The sequence below is a fragment of the Acyrthosiphon pisum genome, chromosome A3, assembly GCF_005508785.2.
Source record: "Acyrthosiphon pisum isolate AL4f chromosome A3, pea_aphid_22Mar2018_4r6ur, whole genome shotgun sequence".
NCBI classification, from domain to species: Eukaryota; Metazoa; Arthropoda; class Insecta; order Hemiptera; family Aphididae; genus Acyrthosiphon; species Acyrthosiphon pisum.
Window position 1 is genome coordinate 28,040,445 of NC_042496.1, and position 24,198 is coordinate 28,064,642.

Below are 24,198 nucleotides of genomic sequence, written 5' to 3' on the forward strand. Positions count from 1 at the left end.
CGGTAGGACGGTAGATTATAAAGAAATTCGATATTCAAACAAGTATTTTAAATTAATTTGTTGCCATTCTATACATAATATAATATACATATACTTATACACGAGTAGTTATAATTCAAATGACTGAACTTGGCTGTCGACGTTTGAAGCATTCCGCTATTTCGGCATAATGTATTGTAATCAGCCAACTGAAAGGCGACAGAAAATCAACAGCCCGTGGGGTGACCAGAGAGAAATACTAGATATTTTTAACAAGTCTATTGAAGCCGAATATCCCACTGGAATATTATAAACCGAACATGATTTAGAATAAACGCAAAGGAAAAATAATAATAAGCGTCATCGAGTTTGATCATATTGTTAAAATCGGAGACTTATAATTTATGCTTTATATTGTTTACTGCCGCCGTCTGAGAATGATCGGCATTCGTGGTTGTGACATTTTATCATCCGCGTGCGGATTGAACACGTATAGTATACTATTACGTAAAATGTGTTCAAGCAAATAAATCTTTAAGAACTCGCATTATAATAATAATAATATAAACGGATTATTATAATAACCACACGTTTCTTAGAAAAACGAATTGATTATAATATTAATATATCTCATACCTATATGGGGGACAATCGGTGGTTGAGTGATGGCTTATACGGCCCGGTGCAGGATAATAATAAGTTTATAAATTTAAAATTATGATAGGTAGGTAGGTAGGTATGTATATCATAATATTCAAATATCGACATTATTTTCACTCATGGATACTGCAGTATCGATTTATCTGCAAGTTTTAATAATTTACGTGCATGGAACGAAAAAAATGTATACTGCTCACCTACTTTTAATATTTGTATACAAAATATCTAACTACTTAGAAAAGTAAGTCCGGATCGGAAAGCCAGCGGGTTCACCTATTCTGCAGTTTTTGGACAAAAATAATATCAAGTGATGATTTTTAAAAATTTAACTTTCGATTTGTTCGTAATTTATTTCATATTATGTTTAGCACCTATATTATAATGTTAATGTAAACACAATTATTAATATTTTATACTTTTGTGGTATACCACATAAATACCTATTAGTTATTGAAAAATATTAGCAATGAATTATTAAATGATGGTATAATATTGTTAACAAGCATTGATGTGTGCGGCAATGCGATAAAATATAAAATCGTTGATGACATAAAAACAGAATAATATTGTAGTATCTAATTCCCACTGAAGGGGGGGGGGTATTTAAAAGATATTTAAAAGGTATTCAATGAAAACCTAGTAAGGTGGCCAATATACAGTATAATATTATAATTTATAGCCTGACTGACCTGCAATTTTCTTCTCCCTGATTTTGTTCCAAAAATTTTCTGACCGGCCAACCTTCCATTTCTTCTCTAACTTGACGCTCACGCTACGGAAAAACTTGAAACCAAATTTATCGCCGGCGCCGGCCATAACATTCGGTGCTCGATAGCGTCCGGCACGCCACGCCGTTGCAGGTGGTCCGCGGACGGTTGTCGCTCAAACGTTTCTACATTATTATCTCTCGCAAGCCCGCCGCGACTCCTATCGCCGCACGCGCAGCCGTAACGCCCACCGCCGCCGCCGCAGCGAAGGTTCAAAATTCGTTCACGCCGAATCCGACGGTAAAAAAAAATATATTACCCTCCACCACCGGTGGCGGCCGCCTAGTTAGCCACTAGTTTTTAATCTTGAGTCGAAATCTATAGTAAATAGATTGTTATCTGGGTACCATACACCACTATCACTTCTACCACTATAATATCCCTATAACGCAGTAACGTGACAGTTAAACATATATATATATATATATATATATGTATACGACATCTATACGACTGTATAATTACAAAAAGAAAATTACGCCTGTACCGCAATAACGAGAATCGCTAAAAAAAAAAATGTATAGCTCACAGATGATTACGCCAAACGCTACTGAATATCATTATACATTATCTGTATATATAATAGTACTATATTATATTATTGCCGTTTGGGCATACTTTGTTCGTCTAATCATCAGTTGAGTAAACACAGACATTTGGAATCTCTTATTCAAACAAATTCGTAAACGTACAATGACATATTATATTGTATATAGGTATACTCAGATACTCTATTAGTCTCTATAGGTATAGTCATCGATTGTTTTTTAATTTACCAACGAAACTATATAATATACTATATATTATTATATATACTAAATATGTGTGTACAATCTCTCGTATGAAATTATATTACTATGTGGAGGACTGCAAGTGTAACGCTATATTATAGTACATACTGACATAGCCGTTATAAAAATATATAAAATTATTGCACAACAAAATACCTATAATACCTTGACAATAATATATTATAATATTATACTCATATTTCCATTCAGCGACTTCATACAGTACAGAGTACAAAAATAATCGTTCTACACCAATTTAGTAAATGCTAAGTAAATTGTATTGTTTGGATTTACTTTGGACGTTCTTTAAGTTTTATACAAATAAGTATACCTATATTCTAAGTACAAACCTATATAATTTATATAAACCATGTTTATTCATCTCAAAACACTCCTTTTTTACTCGAATATAATTAAAACTCATTTCGTATGCATATAATAGGATGGGTATTGTTTCCTCTCTGAAGCATTTTTGTATTTTATCGTAGGTACACAATGTCAATATATACGCCTAAACATTTTTAAATGAATATACCTAAACCTAAACCTTAACTATCCATATCTCCATATTTGATTATGTTTTTGTTGATTTTCAATCAAATATTTGTTATTGTTATCGGTATATTTTTTTTAGAAAAAAGAGTTATTAATTGATTGTTATTGTTTAATTTTGAACAATAAGCATTTTATAAGAGATGTAGTACAATCTGAATAATGTGTTTTCATTATTTGATACATTTCTGATAAGACTATCTCATTCTTATTGCAAAATAAAAGGTATGCCACGTGACCGATTATCGGAGTTAATATATTGAGCAAGCGTTGTAGGTAAGCATATGTATCGGTTATCGGGTGAATATTTAACAGTTGCTAATTATAAGTTAGTTGGATCCCTGGTCATCTCCATAAAATATACTATTTATTAATATATTTACATAATACGTAAATAGGTATCCCAAATGGCATAAAATAAAGAATAAAAATAATATATATATAAAAAAACGGATTGTTAAAGACTATACGATATATAGACTATATACATAGAGATCCGCGTGCTAACCAAATTTTGTATAAGCCAGCTAGCCACTGGCCGGTATAGTGATATAATATATATGTGTACACGTTATACCTATAATACACGTGAGTATTTAAATCAAAATATGCCACCGGCCTAAAACCGTATACGCAAGAAAACTGATAAAATAATATGCATACCTGGACGGTAATAATGCAATAACAATATTATTATTGTGTCGTCTTGTATAATGGCTATCGCGGTGGTTAGCATAATAGTCAGGTACCTATATATATTAAACTTATACAAATTATGTTGCTAATCGGCCAGCGTCACGTTACAACATAAGCCGTAGCCGTCTACGGATCGCGATAACAAACGTATCGAGGCGTTTAACCGTCGAGAAATTTTGACTTCGCGTCGTCGAGGCGTAACCCATATACAGTTTGTTACGATATCGCAGTTTTAAACATAACGCGAACAAATAATAATAATAATAATAATAATAAAAAAAAACTTACCTGCTAAGTATCGTTCCGAGTGACATTTGTGATGGTTCCAATCCTAAACAACAAGCAAACACGACGCATATTAAACAATTATTCGAAGCGAATTTTCTCATATTTTCTCTCTGCATTAAATGTCGCGGGCGTTCAGTTAAAAGTCACCGAGTAGTGGCATTTTTGGCGCACGAGCTGCAGAGGCAGCTCGTACACAATTATTTCATTATTTCACTAAGATATTAATAAATTATTTACATTATGACACTTATTACAAGATTTAAACTATTGAAATAACAAAAAATTGTTACAGCCTTGACAAATATTAGATTTGAGTTAAGTCATGACTCATGATTGACTTCCAATTATACAAGTAAATAATATATTATATACAATATACCCCACATGACACGGTAAAAAAAAAAAAAACGTTTATTTTATTAAGCAGTAATTGTTTTTTTTATACAATTTTATGTGCCTACATTTTATTATAACGACTAACCTATAGTTTTAAATTTTAATAACACATTTTTGGGGAAACATCGGAAAAAACTAGATAATATAAATTATTACTATTACCCATTCGAAATGTAACGCCAGGAACCTACTCTGGAACCAAGTATTTTTTTTTACATTTTAATGTGCTTATTAAGAGGTATTCGATCGACTTGGACTGGTTTAGTAATTATCGTGTCGTTTTTGACATATATGTATATTGGACGGTTGATGTAAAAAAAAAACAGAGTATCTTAACTGAACGCCCTGCACAACCTCCAAAAATACCTCCGATTCGCTTGTATATTTGGTCCTGCGAGGCAGTGTCTGAGTGGATTTTATGAGATGTGGAGCAGACGAGCTTTTGCAGGCACCCGCCAATTCTTGGGTGACTTCTCCACCACCGCTGCCGTCCAACGAAACAGCTGTCGGGCTGGGCAACTCGTAAGAGGTGACGTTTTTCACTGGAAATCCGGATTCACTGGTCAAAGGCAACCGATTCGGTCGCGTTGCTGGACGATGATATTGGTCGTTTATATTTTCCACTGTGGGGGGTACCCACACCGGTTGTTCTATGTATTTGATGGTCGCCCGACGGTCGGCGTGTCGTCTCTGCAGCCTCTCCCACGTCTCTTTACTTCTGCATTTCTGGTTTCCCGCTGTACGTTACGAATAAAAAACACTCGTTAATATTGCACATTATAAATGTATTATTTATACTACATTATTCACGTCCCACATTCCCAACACGACAATATAATATACATTGTATAAATCGATAAATAATCGTAGAAAATAAGTGTATTGATATTTTAAGATCGTCTGAAACTCTATGTAGATACTATTTACCGATGATTATTTTTATCGAAGATAGGTATATCATCATGGGATGTGTATATTTTAAACGTAAAACGAAATGGTACGGACGTCTGTTGGTTGGTATTCGAGTGCAGTGTAGTGCATTATTAGTTATATATATTATTATACCCATAGCGGCCATAGATAACTTATAAGGTAGGTATCATGAATTAAGAAATATCTTCTTAGTTCATGGTAGCCATATTATTTTTGAATAAAAACCAATGATAAGTCTTACTGTTTTGGGTATTTTATAAAGTTAATCAGCATAGCATGAAAGCCGTCAGGACACTTTTCACTCCATTTTAAATTAGATAATTTTTTTAATTTATCAAAAATACGTAACATAGTATAATAATGTACCTATTTTATAGGAATAGCCTCGCATTAAAATGTACAGCCTATTAAAACATAGACCCAAGCATTATCTTAAAAAGAAAACATTTTTTTGTAAGTTAAAAACTATATTATAAATTATAAGTAGCTTAGAAATTTTAATTTTAATTACTCTTATTAAACAAAATAAATATCTGCCCGAACTGATTTTTGAAATTTATAGTTGAGATACCACATATTATTATGCTCAATGTGTAGTGATGCAGGTCTACGAAATAAAAATAAACTATACTTTGATATCGAAATAGTTTTCAAAAGTTGTTATATTCAATATTTGAATATTCTGTAGGCACACGGATTTCTTCTGGAATAACAAACTCTACGGCGGGAATATAATAAATATAAACATTGCCAACCACAGAAAAACATAGCTGACCTACTAGGTTCGAGTTATTTATAGTATTTATCCAAATATAAAAATCGTTTGAATGAAAAATATATATACGACATAAATGTTCAACAAGCAGTAAAACAAATTAATGTGAAAAATAAGTCCGATGAAACGAATGCCATCACGATGTTGATTTTTTTAGAAAATTTACTACAAATGAGAACACGATATTATATCATAAAATCTTTTGGATGGGGAACGTGATTTAACGATGACTCTAATTCTAACACATTGATTTTACCGAATAACATACGTTTTTTAATACGATATTCATATACTGTTGATCAAGTTTTTTTTAACAAGATAGTATTATTGTTTAGCGAATAAGAGTATGTTTATAGGTACGTATTAACATCGTTTATTAGTACAATGATATATTTGCAAATTTTTTATTCAAATACTTACATTTCGAATACCGATGGTGTGGTGGCGATGCAGTTCCAATACCGGACTCGGGTTCGTCGGACCGTCCAGGAGGGGTGACCGACGACTCGGTGGAAGATCCACAACTGATGAGGTGGTCGGTCACCGAATCGTCGGTTGAACTACACGGTGTCACGGCTTCTTCTTCAGCTGAAGAACAGTTACCCGTGTCTGAACGATCAGAGAACCACGTGAAGCTCGAAGACATACTACAAGTTGGCGACGTCTGAGTAGCCACTTCCAGGTGGGGACCTCCGTTGCTGTCCTGTCGTTCAAACTGTCGAGACATCGTACAGTACGTTGGATTACAATTATTGTAAAAAATATGTAAAATTATATATTCATAGTCATAAAATTGTATAAAAAAATATTATATTCATGAGCAGGAAAATACTAGGGTATAGGTACGAGACACTAAAGTCATATATTACACATAAGTTATAGTACGTATTATACCATATGGGTGTACAGTACCTGTTTCTGTTGTTGTGCGATGATTGTTTGAAATCGGTTAAGAGACGACCTGCGAACAGGCGCAGGTGGAGTGGTGTTGAGTACCTTGACTTTGAGCAGCACAGCTGACTTGTCTTCATAGCAGTCTGGTAATTGTAGGCTACTTTGATCCAAAGATCGGGAACGACACCGTTTTCGTTTGGTTGGCGACAGGCGGTAACGCATGTTGTCAGAAAAAACACCACTGCCGCAGTTATCACCGAAATACACTTTTTCGTCTGAAATAAACATATAATATTAATTTACACTTATATATGGTATATGAATAAGTACCAAGCTGTTTGAATAAAACCATAAAACAATAAAACCATTAAAACCAATAAAGTTCAGACATAATAAATTATAATTATAGATAAGTGCATAATATATAATACGGCTACCTACACCTACTATATATATTATATTAAATACTTATATATCTAAATATCGTCAGAATAATATTTTACAAAAACGGTAAATTCCTTAATATAGGTACTTTATCTATATAATAATGATACACATTCAAAGTCTTTTTAGGATGTCACTACTTATATTACACGATCAAAGTTCAAGAAAAAAATTACGTCGAACGATTTTCAATCGGAGTATAGCCATGAAAATAAATACGGATCCACTTTTGGAGTAATCACTGTAATATTACCATCTGGTCAGTGATTACTATTCAAGTCTGATCGCGCACTCGTAAATCAGATGGTTATATTTAAGAACTCGTACTATATAACACATATAACTTAACAAAACGATTATTTATTCAAAAGCACACTGACCTATTCCTTCAGCACATGCCTGGCAAACAATCCGTTCTGGTAATTGCAATTCTAGTATAACGTCATTGAACCGACCACCAAAGTCATCCGTCAAGTAGTTGCCATTTTCTGCGCTGCAGCGATCGTCTTTATCTGCTTCATTACTGCTACGGTTTGGTGGCCAGTTCGTCGTAAGCTTTCCGGGTGGCTCTGCTGATTTCTTGGACAACTGGTTGAAAACTTCATCAAGCTCTTCCTACGGAACGGAACATAGAATTAAATAATATGTAACAGGTTAATAAATTAATATTTTATTCTTCCTTAAGATAACCGACGAACTCACAATATAGACACGCTAGTGTGCCGGTCAAATCACGAGTGTCGTCTAAAATATGGTCCCAAGTCGTATACGACATATTATTATTATTATTCTAATCAGACGCAACGCGTTCAGGAGTTCTCAAAACCAGTCATGCCCGGTCTGCTTCAGTTCACCGAAACGAGCGCCGACGACGACCGCGGTTGCAGTCGGACGGTCGAGGAAGTTCGTAAGTATAAGTACACATATATAGGGAGGGACCTTCTAATAAACGCCAAACGTTTAAAAACAATAATAAACGTAGGTACCTATATTGGTTAGGTTAGGTATATTGTGATACGATTGTCGTAATCGTTTGGTAACTACTGCCACGGTCCTATATATTATATTATTATCGTTTCGCAGTGGGAAGTCGTATGACCATATCGGTAAGAGTTGGCGTGCGTATATATATATGCCGGTTACACGGCGAGGCCTACGTGCGTCCAGCGTAGAGGTAGGTACCAGAAACATATATACACGCATAGTGGGCATAAGTCCGGCCTTGTCTGTGCCGAACGTCATACGGCGGCGTTCGCGCGATTGACATATTTACCGGTTGTTTGTTCTTTTTTATATTTTTTTAATTTGCCCGTCGCCACGGCATGCCCACGAGCACCAGATTTCGGCACTCACAGTCCTACTGCTACCGCGCCAAAATTTATGTGCACAGACACTAGAGAACATTTTATCCTACCCGCCCCTGCACCATAATAATAATAATATGCCGTCATCTTTGGTATATGGCATGTGAATATGGAAAATGAATTTCGGGGGGGGGGGGGGGGTAGGGGGGTCAGTTCGAAATAGTAGTATAAAATCTATATAAAATACACTAATAATAATTTATATTGTCAATCACTGATAGTGTCGAAAAATTAATTTGCTTGGAAAATATAATCCCGATTCACACAGTAAAAATATAACTCTTTAACGGAAATCAATTTTAACCCTTCTTTTTGGACATGAAATACATATCCGTTTTGCAAATTATACAATTTTAAAATTATATAAGAATGAGTACTGAGTGGGTATAATGTAATAGTTACCAGCTATACCTACTATGAACTTTTTTATTTTTATTATTTTCATTAAAATGAACCATTTTTAAATAATATAAATACAATGAAATATTGCGATACAACTCAAGACAATATTATAAATTATGATTATTATATGCTAAAAAATATTCAGCTTTCGATACATCACTTATTGTTCAAATCAATATAGATGAAAAAAATAACACTTATTACGTTTATAAGCTCCATAAAATACGCAGGCACACCCAACCAAAACATAATGCGCCTTACAATTAAAAAACAAATTTAGATTTAACTGATTTAAGTTTAAATATTAAGTTTATAAAATAAAAAATATATTGTTGTTAATAACCTACTATAACTATTATATTGTATAGATACACGTATTATTGCTATATGTAATTAGCAACAACATCACTCTATTTAATACCTACATATTTTCATTTTCTATTAAAATTAATTGCGAAACGAGTTTCATTTAATTTGTTTTAAATTGTGAAACCATCTGTTTTCAATTTAAATCTTAGAATATTAACAATCCATAATTACAGATTTCCATTCACTGAATATGGAGTTTTTATATAGAGTATCGTTTTGAGTAAATTACAAATATTATGAGTACAAACTACGAAGAAATAACATTATATAAAGTATACAGAGAAGTATTACAAAATAACATTTTTTTATCAAATATAATAAAAATATCACGTATCATCAAAACTTATCTCGGTATTAACTATTATTTGTCTATGTCTGCCAACAGTTTTCAATAAAATTGTAAACATGTTTAAACTACCGCAAAACCTAATATTGTGAAATTTGGAGTTTAAACTGTTTAAAGAATCCCTTTTAAGTACCTACTTTAAAGTCCCTTTAAGTACTTTAAATACGGTGTATCATTTATTTGGAAATTGATGGCATATAATGTACTTATACTGCATGACAGATTACAAAATTGTTATTGTATTGCGATAAAAAAATGTACATTAATTGATAGTTATATCAAAGGAAACTTAGGGAAATCGAAATAAATTATAATAGTCAACGCGGGATGATGAATCTACGTGTTATTATTATAGCCATGTATACCTATTATGATTCAAAGTATAACTATAATCTATTGAATAAAGATCTGATAATATGATATTTATTTTTATCATTTCGTTTTATTATGTGTTTCTTGACTATTTGTTCAATTATACCATTAAAATACTTAAGTATTACAATGTATTTTCAAGGACTTCGAGTGTATGCATAATTTATTACCATCTAATAACGTACTTAAATCAATCATATCAATCGAATAATACTCAATGGACGTATTATTTGATCGATTTTATGATTATATTATTATGTATGATACGTGTGATATTATAACATGTCATATGGAGTCAGTATGTATGTGGCAACTGACAAAGGTGGATTTAGGTGGTAATATTGTTAGCACACCCAAACATTTTCGGTTTGTAATTTTTAAGCAAAAATCGGTTGAGCAGAAGCAGATAATATTTTTTCTTTATCACACACCAAAATCTACACCTTGATTAGTAGGTAATAATACTAAAATTTATTTTCCGAAAAACATTAAGGTGATTCAATACCGACTATTTCAAGGAGTTAAATATAGGCAATTGTCTAAGTGCTTGCGTGCATTTCGTGCATTTAGGAATGTGTGATCATTAGTTTTTGTGAAATGTAGTGCAAAAGAGATCACCTTAACTCCTGCTCGCACACACGCACAAGTCAAAAATATGTAGTCGATGAGTAATATTTTTACTAAAGGCATATATTTTTTGTCAAATACGTACCGACATATAGATGGTAATATGTGGTAAGAAATCTGAAAATATATTATGTAAATTATGGACACGTTTTCGAGAAAAATAGTCAGTATCGAATCCCAACATATAGTTATAAATTAATCTAAAATTCAGAAACGAAGTTATATGCCGAATAAATCTTTGTACAATTTTTAAAAGTTTTACCGATAATGATCAAAATCTTCAACCTTCTGACCGACCGATCATCTCCATAAGTAGATAGGTTTATATTATATAAGTACCATAATGGCCCGGAATATTAAAAATAATTTTATAATACAAACAAAATAACCAATTTGTGTCAAAAATCTGTAAATATCATGCAATAATATTTTATAATACCTAGTATACATTATATAGTTTAAACTAAACAAATTCATTTTTTATATCTTATTGCTATCTGCAGTAATTGAAACCGAAATGTGATATTTTGATTAAATATTCATTGAAATAAATTTGAAAACTTATTTTGTTTTGAGGCTTAAACATTTAAAAATCGGCAATGAAGTGCCGCTGCGAACCGAAAATCTCGCGATCTCAATTGTTTTTATACTAAATCCGGTTTGTGAATAATAAATAAGTACACGATTTACTTAACTTTGAACACATTATGTTTTTTTCCCAGCAATATTTTTAGTTCAAAATCGAAACGCATTAAACGATTTAAAATCTCCGACAAATTGTAGTTCCAAAATAAATGTTTTCATATTTTCACTAAGCAAATGAAATAACAAAAATGGTATGCACAAGCTTAAATTCATCAGTGCAAAGAAAATACATTTAAATGATCTATACTTAACGACGTGACGGCTTAACTATACAGTTATTCAAATTTAAAATAGAACAATACGTCAATACGTATTTCGTGGTGTATTCGATTATGTTTAGAGTAGGTACTACTAATAACATAATAATATATTATTAACAAATAAATTTTAAAGATGGTTTATAAAACGATTCTCACCAATTTCATGCGGCTAAACCACATGTCAATATGTTTAAACTAATGGCTAATGGGATTGGATGTTTTTTTTACAGCATATATTAAGTAATAACATTAATCTGCTCGAGACAGATCGGTATATATATTTTTTTATATACCTGTATATTTTTCACGAGACGATTTTATTAAAATATGCCCGAGTAAAAAACGAAAAAAAAGTTGTAGTCGGAGTTTGTATAAACAAGATATCTCACGAATACATTGTTTTAGTTGGGAATACATTATTTTATTATTTTAAAACAGTTTTCATCGACACACGACGATGGTTTTACACGGTTTACACGTTTTATATATTATTAATATTAAAACACTACTCATATGAAAAATATAATAAACACACTAATAAAACATACCAACATAGACCATTTTTCGATAAATAAAATATTTAAATAATTCATTAGGTACAATAAAGTATTCACAGCCGTAGTATTGTGTTACTCGTCAAAAAAAGTTTTATAAATATTTTGCTATTTTACAGTAATTTATTATTTATAAAGACACTATATAAATTCACTTATATAATATATGATTATTCAATGATAAAAAGTTCTTACGTTTTAAACATAAAGTCGTTGATGTAATAATACCACAACACTTTTATAAACAATATCATTTATATGCTACGCCTTGTGTATACACAGTTGGCCACCACACTGACATGCGATTATATTTAATTGCAATATTTTTTTTTTTTATTACAAGGATATTTAAGTTAAATAATAATAAATATTGCAAAATGTATTGTTTTACGTTGTTAAAAGTTAAGCTTCTTATTTTATTTTATTCTTGACCAATTGACAATTATTGCTACATTTTTCCATTTAAAAGGATATTTTATAGGCATGTAGGTTTAACAGTATTCGGACAAACGTTAAACAAACATATTAATTTTAAAAATTAAATTAAATGTACAAGCGAGTCAACCCAAAACCGGTTATTATTTAATGAAATAATAAATTATTATAATCAAAGTAAACAAACAATCTAAACAGAGAATGATCGTGGACCGACTAAACCGCGTTAGAACTTGTCAATATTATTTTTAAAGAAATATTTGCATCGGTATACTTTTAACTTTTAAGAGACATATTTTTCTCTATTTTCTCTACAACTATTAATTATGAAATGTTAATTTAAAGTACAATCTGCGTGTAATACATAGGCGTTCTGCGCGACTCTTTTTATTTGAGTTTTGTAAAGTGAAAAAAAAACAAATATGTAAAGAATCGCAATTTTTCCTTCCATCGTTGCTTTATCTAAAATACAGTTTTAAAAAGATTTAATTTCATCAACTGGCAACCACTTACATATATTATATAAAATACATTAAATTCCTCATTATTATACGTTAGTCACAAGTATAAATATATTGTAGCACCTATACTTATAAAATGTACCTAGCTTTATGTAATTTGAATATAATTACCATTTTTACATATTCACGATTATTCTAATTGTCTATATCTTATGTGTCACTACTCATTACACATAAAACACCTGATATTAAATAATATGTATGTATTTCAAGGTTGTTTTTAAAAAGGAAAGGTGTAGGTATCCCAAAAAACCGCACGCGTAATGGCACACCATATTTGTTATTAGGTATGTTTAAAAGAGCTAACGTTTAACTTCAATGCGGAAAAACAAACTTGTAAGTCTGAATACAATGAAATATAAAATTATGATTACAATATAATAATCTTTCATTCTTGTGTTCGTTGTTAAAAAAAAGTACTAATGAGTAACACGCACATATATACGATATGTGTCCCCGCACTATATTATTAGTTTTGGTCGTTTACCGTAGTGGGAACTGCAGTGGAAGTCCCAACACTTTAGTACATAAAAAAAAAACAATACAAACATCGGGAAGCACATGGTATAATATGTGACATTAGCATTTAGTGGTATAGGAATGACTTATGTAACACGTGGAATAATTATTTTCGAATTCAACAAATATTAATAGTTGTAACTTGTTACTCTATAAGTAGGTAATCTGTATAATAAGTTACATGCCATAAATTATAAATGTTTTAAACTTAATAAAAAAAGTTAATTAATGTAAAAATGTACTAAAATGTAAAGAAAAACAAATCAGGCAAAATAAAAAGGTTTCAATATATCAAACTTACTGCAACTTTTTCTAAATAGTTTTCCATCTCCTGGTACGGATCAAATCGTGCGGTTAACTTGTCGGAAGCCATTGAAACAAAATCTGCCGTCCTGTAATAATACACACAATACAATCAGAAAAAAGTTATAATGATTCTTCAACACTTAATAAAAAAAAAAATAATAATAATTTAAAACCTATTCCAAGATGAAAATTTCAAAGTTTTCTATATATTTTTTTTTTTTTATTGATCTCAAAAATAACATCGACAACAAAGGCCATTAGTTACAAATAAGGATTGTTACATTAATTGAAAACTAAATTATTAACATTTTTTTTTTTTTATATAAGATTGAACAATTTAGTTTGTTTCATAAACTTTATTAAATCAAGGTTTTTTTCTTGATTGGGTCCGAGTGAAGAGTCTAGGTTGTAGGATATCTTATGTGTGGCCCGTTCTTTGTTGAACATTAAACAGTCTTTCTATATTTTATATTCCGTAATGGCGTAATACTTGAAAAAAAAATTAAAATTATTTATAAACTACAATATTTTTTATTATCTTATAGGTTATTGGATTAAGTTAGTTGAACTACATCGTAGATATTATTATGAATTCACTCCGATTTAGATGTATTCTTGTCTTTTTAATTTTTCATAAAATTGTAGAAATGAAATCCAAAAAACAATTAACTTTCAACATAACATTTAATACTCGTCGTCTACAAATACGATTATAATACATGTCAACTGTTTCAAACATAATGGATACTTGACAGTAAATTTGTATGCTGGTATCGTCTGTAAGTTTTTTTAAAAATTGTTTAATGGGAAAATATTAACATCAAAAATGGTATGAATAATAACTCTTTTACAACTAAATAATTATAATAACAGTGGTTTTTTAGTTGTATCCTATGAATAATTAATATAATGACGCAAGCCTAAAAAACATTAGAACTGTCTACTGCAGTGTATACGTATTACAATAGAATATAGTATTATAATAATACAAGCATTGTGATGCGTAGCAATATAGCATAAATAACATAATATAACGTAATATAATATAGAGGTAAGAATGTTTCGATGTACGACTTCGTTCTAATTTAATTATTAGACGTTTATGCGGAATAAATAATAATTAGTCACATAATATGAGTCAAATCGATAAACTCGCAAAAACTATAAAATACCCTATAATGATAAAGTTTTTTTAAAAACAGTTTTTCGTGATACTTGTAGAATGGAAATGATTCATTTGAGTTCTGACACATATTTATGCATAGATGTATCATGTAATATAGCCGTATAGGTACTATATCATAATATAGTATATGGTATATTATAAATACAATTTACAACAGCTGTCGTCAAACAATTTAATATATATATCACAAAAGTACAAAACGTATATAGTTTTTATTTAGCTCCTTGCATTTATTTGGGTTACGGATGGATATTATATTAGACATAGATAGTATTTTTATGCTTATACAATGTAATTGTATACAGTATACTACAGCTATTATATTTGTTACAAGCTCGTTACGTATGAATAATAAACGATATATTAATAATGTCTATGTTTTCTAATGGCACACAATAACAAAGCATTGTCATTAAGCCAAAATATTTCATAAAGGTATTTTGATCATAAATAATATGTTTCGCAAACATATATCAAATAGTGACGATTGAGTCGATCATATTTTATAATTGGGTTTATATTATACTATGAATCTTTATTGGCTACATTATTATACGTGAAAAATTCAAAACTAAAGTCATCATCTCATAATATTTGTTAATTAGCGCAATTCAGTATTATATCTTTAATTTAAATTGTCTGTATATAGGTACAACCGAGTATACGCATAAGAGCAAAAGCAAAATCCCTTTTAGGGAAAATACATTTTTTATCTCTTCTTAAAATTCACAAGTGTTAGTTTCCTATAGGTACCTACTTGAAACTTTCATCATCTATATTCTATAGATGCTAGAGCCTAGAAGACATATATATATATATATATTGGGTAATTCTCTAAGCAGTAAACATTCATTATACTTACTGAAAATTACGGGAAATTATTAACATTTTTCAAAATATTTTTTTTACATGATTTAAAATCATTATGAAAAAAAATTTGAAATACAATTAATTCATTTTCTATTATTTTTATCGTTATAATTTTTAAGTTTTTTGAATGACAGAGATATTTTTATTTTCGAATTCTACACTATCAGAATATTTTCCCGATAAGTTTGATGTATAAAATTGAATTCTGAACAAGTAGTTAATTAGTTATAACTTATAAGTATTTAAGTTTAGACGAGCTGAATTTAGAAGGCTAAAATTTTGCGAGGTACCTACCTATTTCTGTTCCACTCTACTCATCTCATTTAAGCTTTAAATACTTATAGTTTATCGAGTAGGTCATTAGATAATTAATTAATACTCGCTAGAAATTCGATTTGTAGGTAAAATCTTAGAGGTAAATTCTCAGGAAAATATTCTACCTTAGAATATGAAATTAAAACATATTAATATGTTTATAAATTATAAATTATGTATCCTGTCATTGAAAGGGGTGAAAATTAAAAAATGGTAAAAATATAATTTATTTTAATGTACTTTGTTTTATAATTATTATGAGGGTTTGGTGTTAATTTTGTTACCCAATAGGATACATAACAGATAAAATCTAAAAAAATGGTAAATAAATATAAAAAAGAAGAAAATAATTAGCAACACTAATGCAGTTTATAATAATTAAGATCTAACTTCTATGCTTTTAAAGTTATAAATGTCTGAGAACGTTTTATAATATGAGTGATATTTTATATTCATCACAATATTGCGGGTAGGAAATTATAGATATTATGACGAAGTTAATTTTTCAATGTTTCAAGACTGCACTTTTCTAATAAAGACTAACCCAACGTCCCAACCTTAATCTATATTAAAACAAGAAGATATTTCATAAGACGCGTAAGACTAAAAATATGCTAACAATTTTAACTCTGCGAAAATCTTAACAAACAATTGGTATTCAAAACACGACACGCCAATATTTATGCATATTATTTATTATATATCTCTATGCAAATTTGAAATGTGTATATGACTGTACTTGACGGGTGAAATAAGCAGAAATACCTAACTGTTTTTATATTCGTTTCAATAGTGTACATATATAATGCCCATCATGAAAAAAAAATGAAGATATGAAATGCAAAACAATAACAAAACGATTAATATATTTCATTAATTGAATAAAAATAATATAAAATTTACATAAAATAATTTGAAATTAAAATAAACAATTGATTTGTTAAAAAACTGCTTATTATCGAGTTATAAATCCATTTAACTAAAACAATACTTTCAATGAAATCGTAATATAATACAGTCAGAGCACATATTATACATAATATAGGTGACATTTTATAATAGTGTTGAACTTAAACGAGTTTCGACGTCAATATACGTCATAATATGTACTCGTACTTCCATATAACGGAAAAAATGTCTATAGGTACATACTATTCCTTTTAAAATGTCATTAACAACGATATTCTAACGTTTATTTCGACTTCATATGTATAAAGTTCTGGTGTTTTACATGCGTACATATTACATAATATTAATGGCTTGACAATATTCCAATTCATATAGCGTTTATAAAAACGCGTCAAAATGAAACACCGTTTTTTTTTTACTCTCGGTTCCCATATATTGTAATCCTTAGCCAGGTGTTCTAGCAGAAGGTTACAATAATAGACGCACGCGTTCAGGATGGCTCTTTCAATGTATAATTAAACTGTTATTTTTCATCCTTATAGTATTGTCTAGATAATATTATGAGATTTGAACGATGCCGAAAAATATGATAGAAAAAATATGAAACCGTTTTTTCTTTATTATTTACATTACAATGAAGACGAGAGAAAAACATTCATTTTTTTTTTTGTTCCGAATGCCCCGTGGATAAATCTTCGCTCTGCAAGGCGCGGAAATACTTTTCATTGTCGTCTGTTTATTCGGTTGTCGAATTACCGGCACACATTAACCGGATTCATGAGAACCAGATAAATTGAATAATAAAACGATGTACCTACCTGCCACTATATACAATAATACTATCGAAAAATCATACAATAGAGAAACAATTTTCTTCACTGTTCATTATACCTACTACATCTATCATATATGATACTTTTGATACCGCAGCTATTATTAAAATATTCAAAATGATAATCAAAATTGGCCAAATTTTTAGAAATATTATGTATGAAATATGTTTTTAATTACTATAGTTGTAGGTACCTATTACACTTTTTATTACTGCAGGCAATTATAATAATATTATGTTTGAATAGATTTAACAGTCGGCTTTAATGATTTTGTATAAAATTGTAAGCTGTAACATTTCAAAGGCGATGATTTTATGATAACTGTTGTCTATTTTAGGGTGGAATAAATGTGTTAGGCTAAGTAGACAAAACGGTATTATATGCAACAGTTATATACACTAAAAAATACTCGTGCAAAAATATCTAGCATGAACACAAATATTATATACCTAGGTTCATCAATTAATTATAATTATTGACTTTAATATAAACATATTGCCAGGAAAAAATATTTCTTATTGAATTATTGTTTAATACATCATAGTTTTTACAAGGTAAATAGAGATCTTGTAGAATTTATTTTTGCCGATCTCATATACAATACTCATTGTTGCTAAATTTAGAAAAATGTCCAGCTTCTATACCGGAACTGGCGAAAAAAAAAAGAAATCGAGCGGACAGAAATGTGGTAGAAAATATGGTTATATCGGGATACGCCTCTCTATTTATCTCCAGTCTGTCACCAGTACCCGCAGTACCGGCAGTACCTATCTATTATAACAAAAATGGTTTAAAGACTAACAGATTTTATTTTATTATTCAAATGCATACAATATAATATAAACATGCATAAGTACCAGTACCGACAATTAAGTATTTAAGTATATTAAAATAATATTGGTTAAAACGTAATGATAACAATTATGTGTTTTGTATAATATTATTAATAATAATAACAAACTGACAACGCGTCAAGCGATAATAATTTAAGTATAGAGTTTAAAACCGATTTCTACTCCAAATCTGACGAGATGATTTAATTTCTTTTAATGCGCGCTCACTTGCTCTCGGTCATCATGACTTCGAGAGGCGTTTGAAATCAAAAAAAAATTAAAAATAAACCCTCGACAGATTACGTAGGTGTATATCTATGTATATATAGCCATAAAGGTATGTGTGTCTTCACATGGGATGAATGCATGTTTTCAGCCGACGGTAATAATTATTCCATTACGTGTTTACGAGGGTAATTATACATAATATGGGCTATACGCCGGTAGTACAACACTACAGCAACAGTGGAAGCGGCGCGCTGTTGACCCAAAATCTTTTTCGTCTATCCGCTGCCAAGGCCCGAGGCGATCTACACACTGCAGGTACAAATGGTACAATACATTACACGATCCCCGTGTTTATTCAAACAGACACCCAAATTTTACGAAAACCAGTATCTATATAAAACAATATTTTCGTAAGAAACAGCCAAGTTCAAGGACTGGGGTCTCAAGTGCGCATCAATTTTGAAACGTGACATGGATATATATATATAGATATATTTATTTTTATAGTTGTTCACGGATTTCAATTACGTTATTTGTCTTTGAATAATATTTATGGAAATACTTCTTCAATAAATATTCATAACTCTTAATGCTCGATGTCTGTTTAATAATATATAATATAATATATTAGTATGATCCGTATCGGTGGTGGTTGGGACTTAGAAAAGAAGGGGGCTAAGTTTAACCAAATATAAAACTAGCCCCCCCTCAAAATATTATTACTGTACTTATTAAGGATATGGGCACATTTATAATTGGTTATAAAACATAATAAAATATATTAATTAATAATCAAATTGTAGTTGTTTGTATGGAACGTTAAAGAACTTTAATTGAAACTCTAAATTTGACTCTAAATTCGAATATATATATATAATAATTATGGTTAGTGGACAATTGTATCTAAATCATGTTTCTAAGTTGTACAGTTTACACGCAATTTCAATACCTTAAATCACAGTGGTAGTGTAGTTGTACCTACACTATATTTTCTATTATTATTTATTACAATTTACAATATAATCACGTTATCATAATAAGAAAGCTTGTAAAAAAATGGATCTATGGTCCAAGACTTACTAATAACGTTATCATGTTCCGATTATATACTGCCTATATAGATGTTCCAAAATTTAATCGTTGACAGCTTTGTACATTTTAGTCAAAAATATACAGCTATAGAAAAATCACATATCAGACATTTGTATTATGTGTTAATATTGTACATTTTATATCAATAAAAAAATCACTGCACCCAAGAAATTATTTTTCTAAACTTTTCAGTAGCGTACATCAGGTGTCATAAATTAAATCGTTTTACCAAAACACTGAGATTTGAAGCGAATAATTATTTATTAGGTATATTATGCTAAATTTATAATCCCATATTATGATATGGACCTGCACTAAAAACTAACTGAGACAATTTTTACAAATTTAAAAAGAGGTTTTTTTTTTTATTGAAAAGAGGCTTCAACAACTAAGGTTATTAGCCTTTAAAAAAAGGTTTTCTATGGGAGAAATACACAAACAAATGTAAATATAAAATGTTCAGTATGAACATATTATACAAAAAATATATATATTAAACTAATTGTAGAATTTTTACTCGGTATAATGGATGACATGCGGATGATCGATATTACATCATACATGTCTACCTTTATATATTACATACCTATATACTTATGTATATTTGATTATACTTTATTTGCCTCTATATTATGTTAATAACAACTCATCATAACAATGGACGTTCAAAAGCATGCCCGATAAACGACCCCCCCGATGCATCATTTCTTTAATCCTTCTATATTATTGTCGGATTTACAATTCATTTGTTACACGAAATGGAATCCATTACTATTAATAACACAACGAAAGAATGCATAAGGTACATAATATGGCAGCCACATAATACATGTATGAAAGACAGGAAAAATTTGAATAACTTTAGGTACCCTATTTATATACATATACATATATACATTGACTTCACACCAAGTGAATCGGTAGTTTAACAACAGCATAGGTGAATATAATATTGTTATGACGTAAAATATAATATGTGAAACACGGAATGGGTTACAATAATGGGACGATATTATGATCTTTGCTCCGTGAAACGCATATGTAGAACGCGCCAACGCGGTTAAATGCAAAACGTTCCAGTGACTTCACTCGTTGGATAATAATCATCAACAAATTTTGCAATTTCGCAATGTCAAGTACCTAGATAAAATAGCCTTGTGAATTTGTGTAGTCTCTGGTAGTCATGCATATACTACTCGTTAAAAACGTACAAATAACTAATCTTATACCGGCATTTTGTTATTATAAATATTATATACAAGGAATAGATAATATAATATGAATAGGTACAGAGGTACTAGTGGATACTACCTATATAATATAATATTATTTTAATATTTTGTAACGAATGAATCTATGCAGGTCCACTCACATCATACCTATAATCTAATAACCTATGTTGTTACTTCATTTTGTTTGGGAAAAAATAATTTTTAAACAAAGTTAATTATTATTTCATAAATAATTTAAGACTATAATATAATAATAATAATATACTTCAAACATGTAATAATATTATAATTATAATACCTTCCTACTAAACTCATAGATTTTTTTTAAAGAACACCTATTCGCTCAAAACCAGTTCAATATGAAAGCATTCGACGAAAAATCGTATACCTATAGTGCATTGTGCATAACATTCGATTAATGTTTTTCGAAGAAAATGAATTTGAAAATAATCAGGCTTATCGCGTGTACGAAACCAATCATAATTTATGTTCTCTGAATATCAATCGAAAGAAACGGTCAGTAATATTGTAAAAAAGACAAACGATTTATCAATTCAAAGATAACCAATAGGCATACAAATATACGACGTATACAACAAAGATATACGTACCTATAGTTATTACTTTTAGAGTATAGTATTTGTGTGAATATACCGTCCAAGACACGTGGGAAACAATATTTTTCATTACATCTAACCGAAGTTAACCTTACGGAAAGGTCTTCTACAAATATAATATCGTCGTAGCAATCACAACATCGGAAAATATTTTAAATAATAATAAATTATAAAAAGGAATATAATATCACGACGTATATAATATCGAATAATCACTAATAACTTACTACATTGACGATATGGGTTTTATGTACCTATAAAAAAAAAAACTTGCCAAATTATTTATTAGAAATGATTCATGAACACCCCAAGGGTCAACAGTAAGAAATATTCAAATACCTATGATATATACTGACTACCGAGTGACATTAATAATAATATAATTTGAAAACAAATCACGGTCTAATAATAATACAAATATGTCGCACAGTGAGTTTAATATCATATTATTTACCAGATGTGGTGGTCATTTTTTTTAACGAAATACGTCATATTAATAGTTCTACACAGAAGAAAACAAAACCAACACATAATTTGTACAACTCGGGATCGAGGTATCGAACCACTCGGAACAGACGTGTATCGTAGTACACACAAAGTTATTAAGAATCCAAAAATTAAAGCAATTACATTACACTTGAGATAAGCACTGAACGCAGTTAGTAGAAAGTGGTTCCAATTGCATGTCGACAAACAACAAATTTTAAAACAATAATTATTATACTAATGACTTACACGACTATATAATATTCCAAATCGTTTGCATGCACGTAGCCGCTCGCGCGTTTGATAAAAATACCAGTTCTTAGTGCACAGCAAAATATAATAATTGATAAAATGTTCCTGACGAAATTCTGGTCATATTTTTAATGTAACGCTTCATCATATATATATATAACTGCTTTTAAAAAAAAATATGTACATGTACCTACATTATATAGAACATCATAAACGCAACAAGTAGGTAGAACCTTCCTGAATATGCCTAACATACCTATATATATTTTGAATATTGAACGTTAAATATTGTATGAATCTCCGCTGCATGATTCTATCGAGGAAGGTATATAGTTTTTCATTTTTAATTTATGTAAAACGATAATGGAAATCAGACAGCTGTATGGCAGCAGGGAAATTGATGGATGGATGAATGCGGTGAAATAAAACAAAAGGGATTTTTTTGTATGTCAACTCGATGTATAGGTAAATACATACGCCTTGAAGCTAAATTACTGGCCGTACAAAAGTGCAGCTGTATTTACCTATATAGTATATAATAATCATTAATGTAATTTAGACAGATCACGATATAAATATTAAATAATAATTGTATTTTTTTTTAGTCTAACCGATATCTTCTTCGATGTTCTATAGACCCGAGACCGCACTCACTATATTGAGCCTCCGAGGCAAATGTCGGTATGGGTACACAGGTAGTCCACATGCCTTATAAATTATACTATTATTGTGTTGTACATACGATATACCCACAAAAGTTAATAAAATTATTGTTTAGTATATTGCACATAATAACCATATAGAACACCAAGTACCAACCGAACATTTTGAATAAAATTACGTTTATTGAGTACATACATGATAAATAGGTACATTAGGATTAAAGTGTGTACTTTCAAATGTCGCAGTTTATAAACAAAACTACCTACGTAGAATCTACGTCATAGATTGCAGCTATAATAATAATTTAGTTTACAAGGTGGTGTACAAAAATCATTTTAATACAGGAGTTTAGAATAAGTTTATTTAAAAAAAAATTAAAATATGGTAAATAAAAAACCACGTTTAGTGTAGTTACTGTGAAACTAAATGTTTATATCAAGGCAAGACATATTTTTGTTTATTACGAAACACGTATGCTTAAATTCAAAATGTGATGTTTTGATGTTTATCATAATACGTTGTATATTATTAACAACTATTAAAACCTTTAATACAGATTAACTATGAAAATAGTTAATGACTCCTCAGTCCTCACTCCTGGTATTTTTTACTCACCAAACTATAAATCAGAATTATACCATTGATGATTATAATTTATATCATGTTCAAAGAATTTCTGAGGTTTTTACATAAATTAAATTGTTTATAATAATATAACATGTAACTATATCAAACAAATACATTTTCATTATAATAACAGTGAAAAGGTGTATAGATTATCTTAAAC

General features: G+C 29.8%; 1 protein-coding gene across 3 annotated transcripts in view; it reads right to left on the reverse strand.

Moving 5' to 3' along the window:
• Window positions 1-24,198, reverse strand: part of LOC100161548 (rho GTPase-activating protein 7) — a 124,958-nt gene that overhangs the window by 65,271 nt on the left and 35,489 nt on the right. The window contains exons 3-8 of one of the 3 annotated variants that reach the window (XM_003240627.4): window positions 13,891-13,981; window positions 7,556-7,790; window positions 6,750-7,006; window positions 6,258-6,552; window positions 4,496-4,866; window positions 3,734-3,776 (exon numbers count right to left, since the gene is read on the reverse strand). In XM_003240627.4, the coding sequence (XP_003240675.3) occupies window positions 3,734-3,776; window positions 4,496-4,866; window positions 6,258-6,552; window positions 6,750-7,006; window positions 7,556-7,790; window positions 13,891-13,962 (1,273 nt within the window). In that variant the 5' untranslated portion in view covers window positions 13,963-13,981. Of the gene's footprint in view, window positions 1-1,328; window positions 1,870-3,733; window positions 3,777-4,495; window positions 4,867-6,257; window positions 6,553-6,749; window positions 7,007-7,555; window positions 7,791-7,877; window positions 8,475-13,890; window positions 13,982-24,198 lie in introns of those variants that run through there. The other 2 variants (XM_029491702.1, XM_016807377.2) reach the window with 2 other exon arrangements.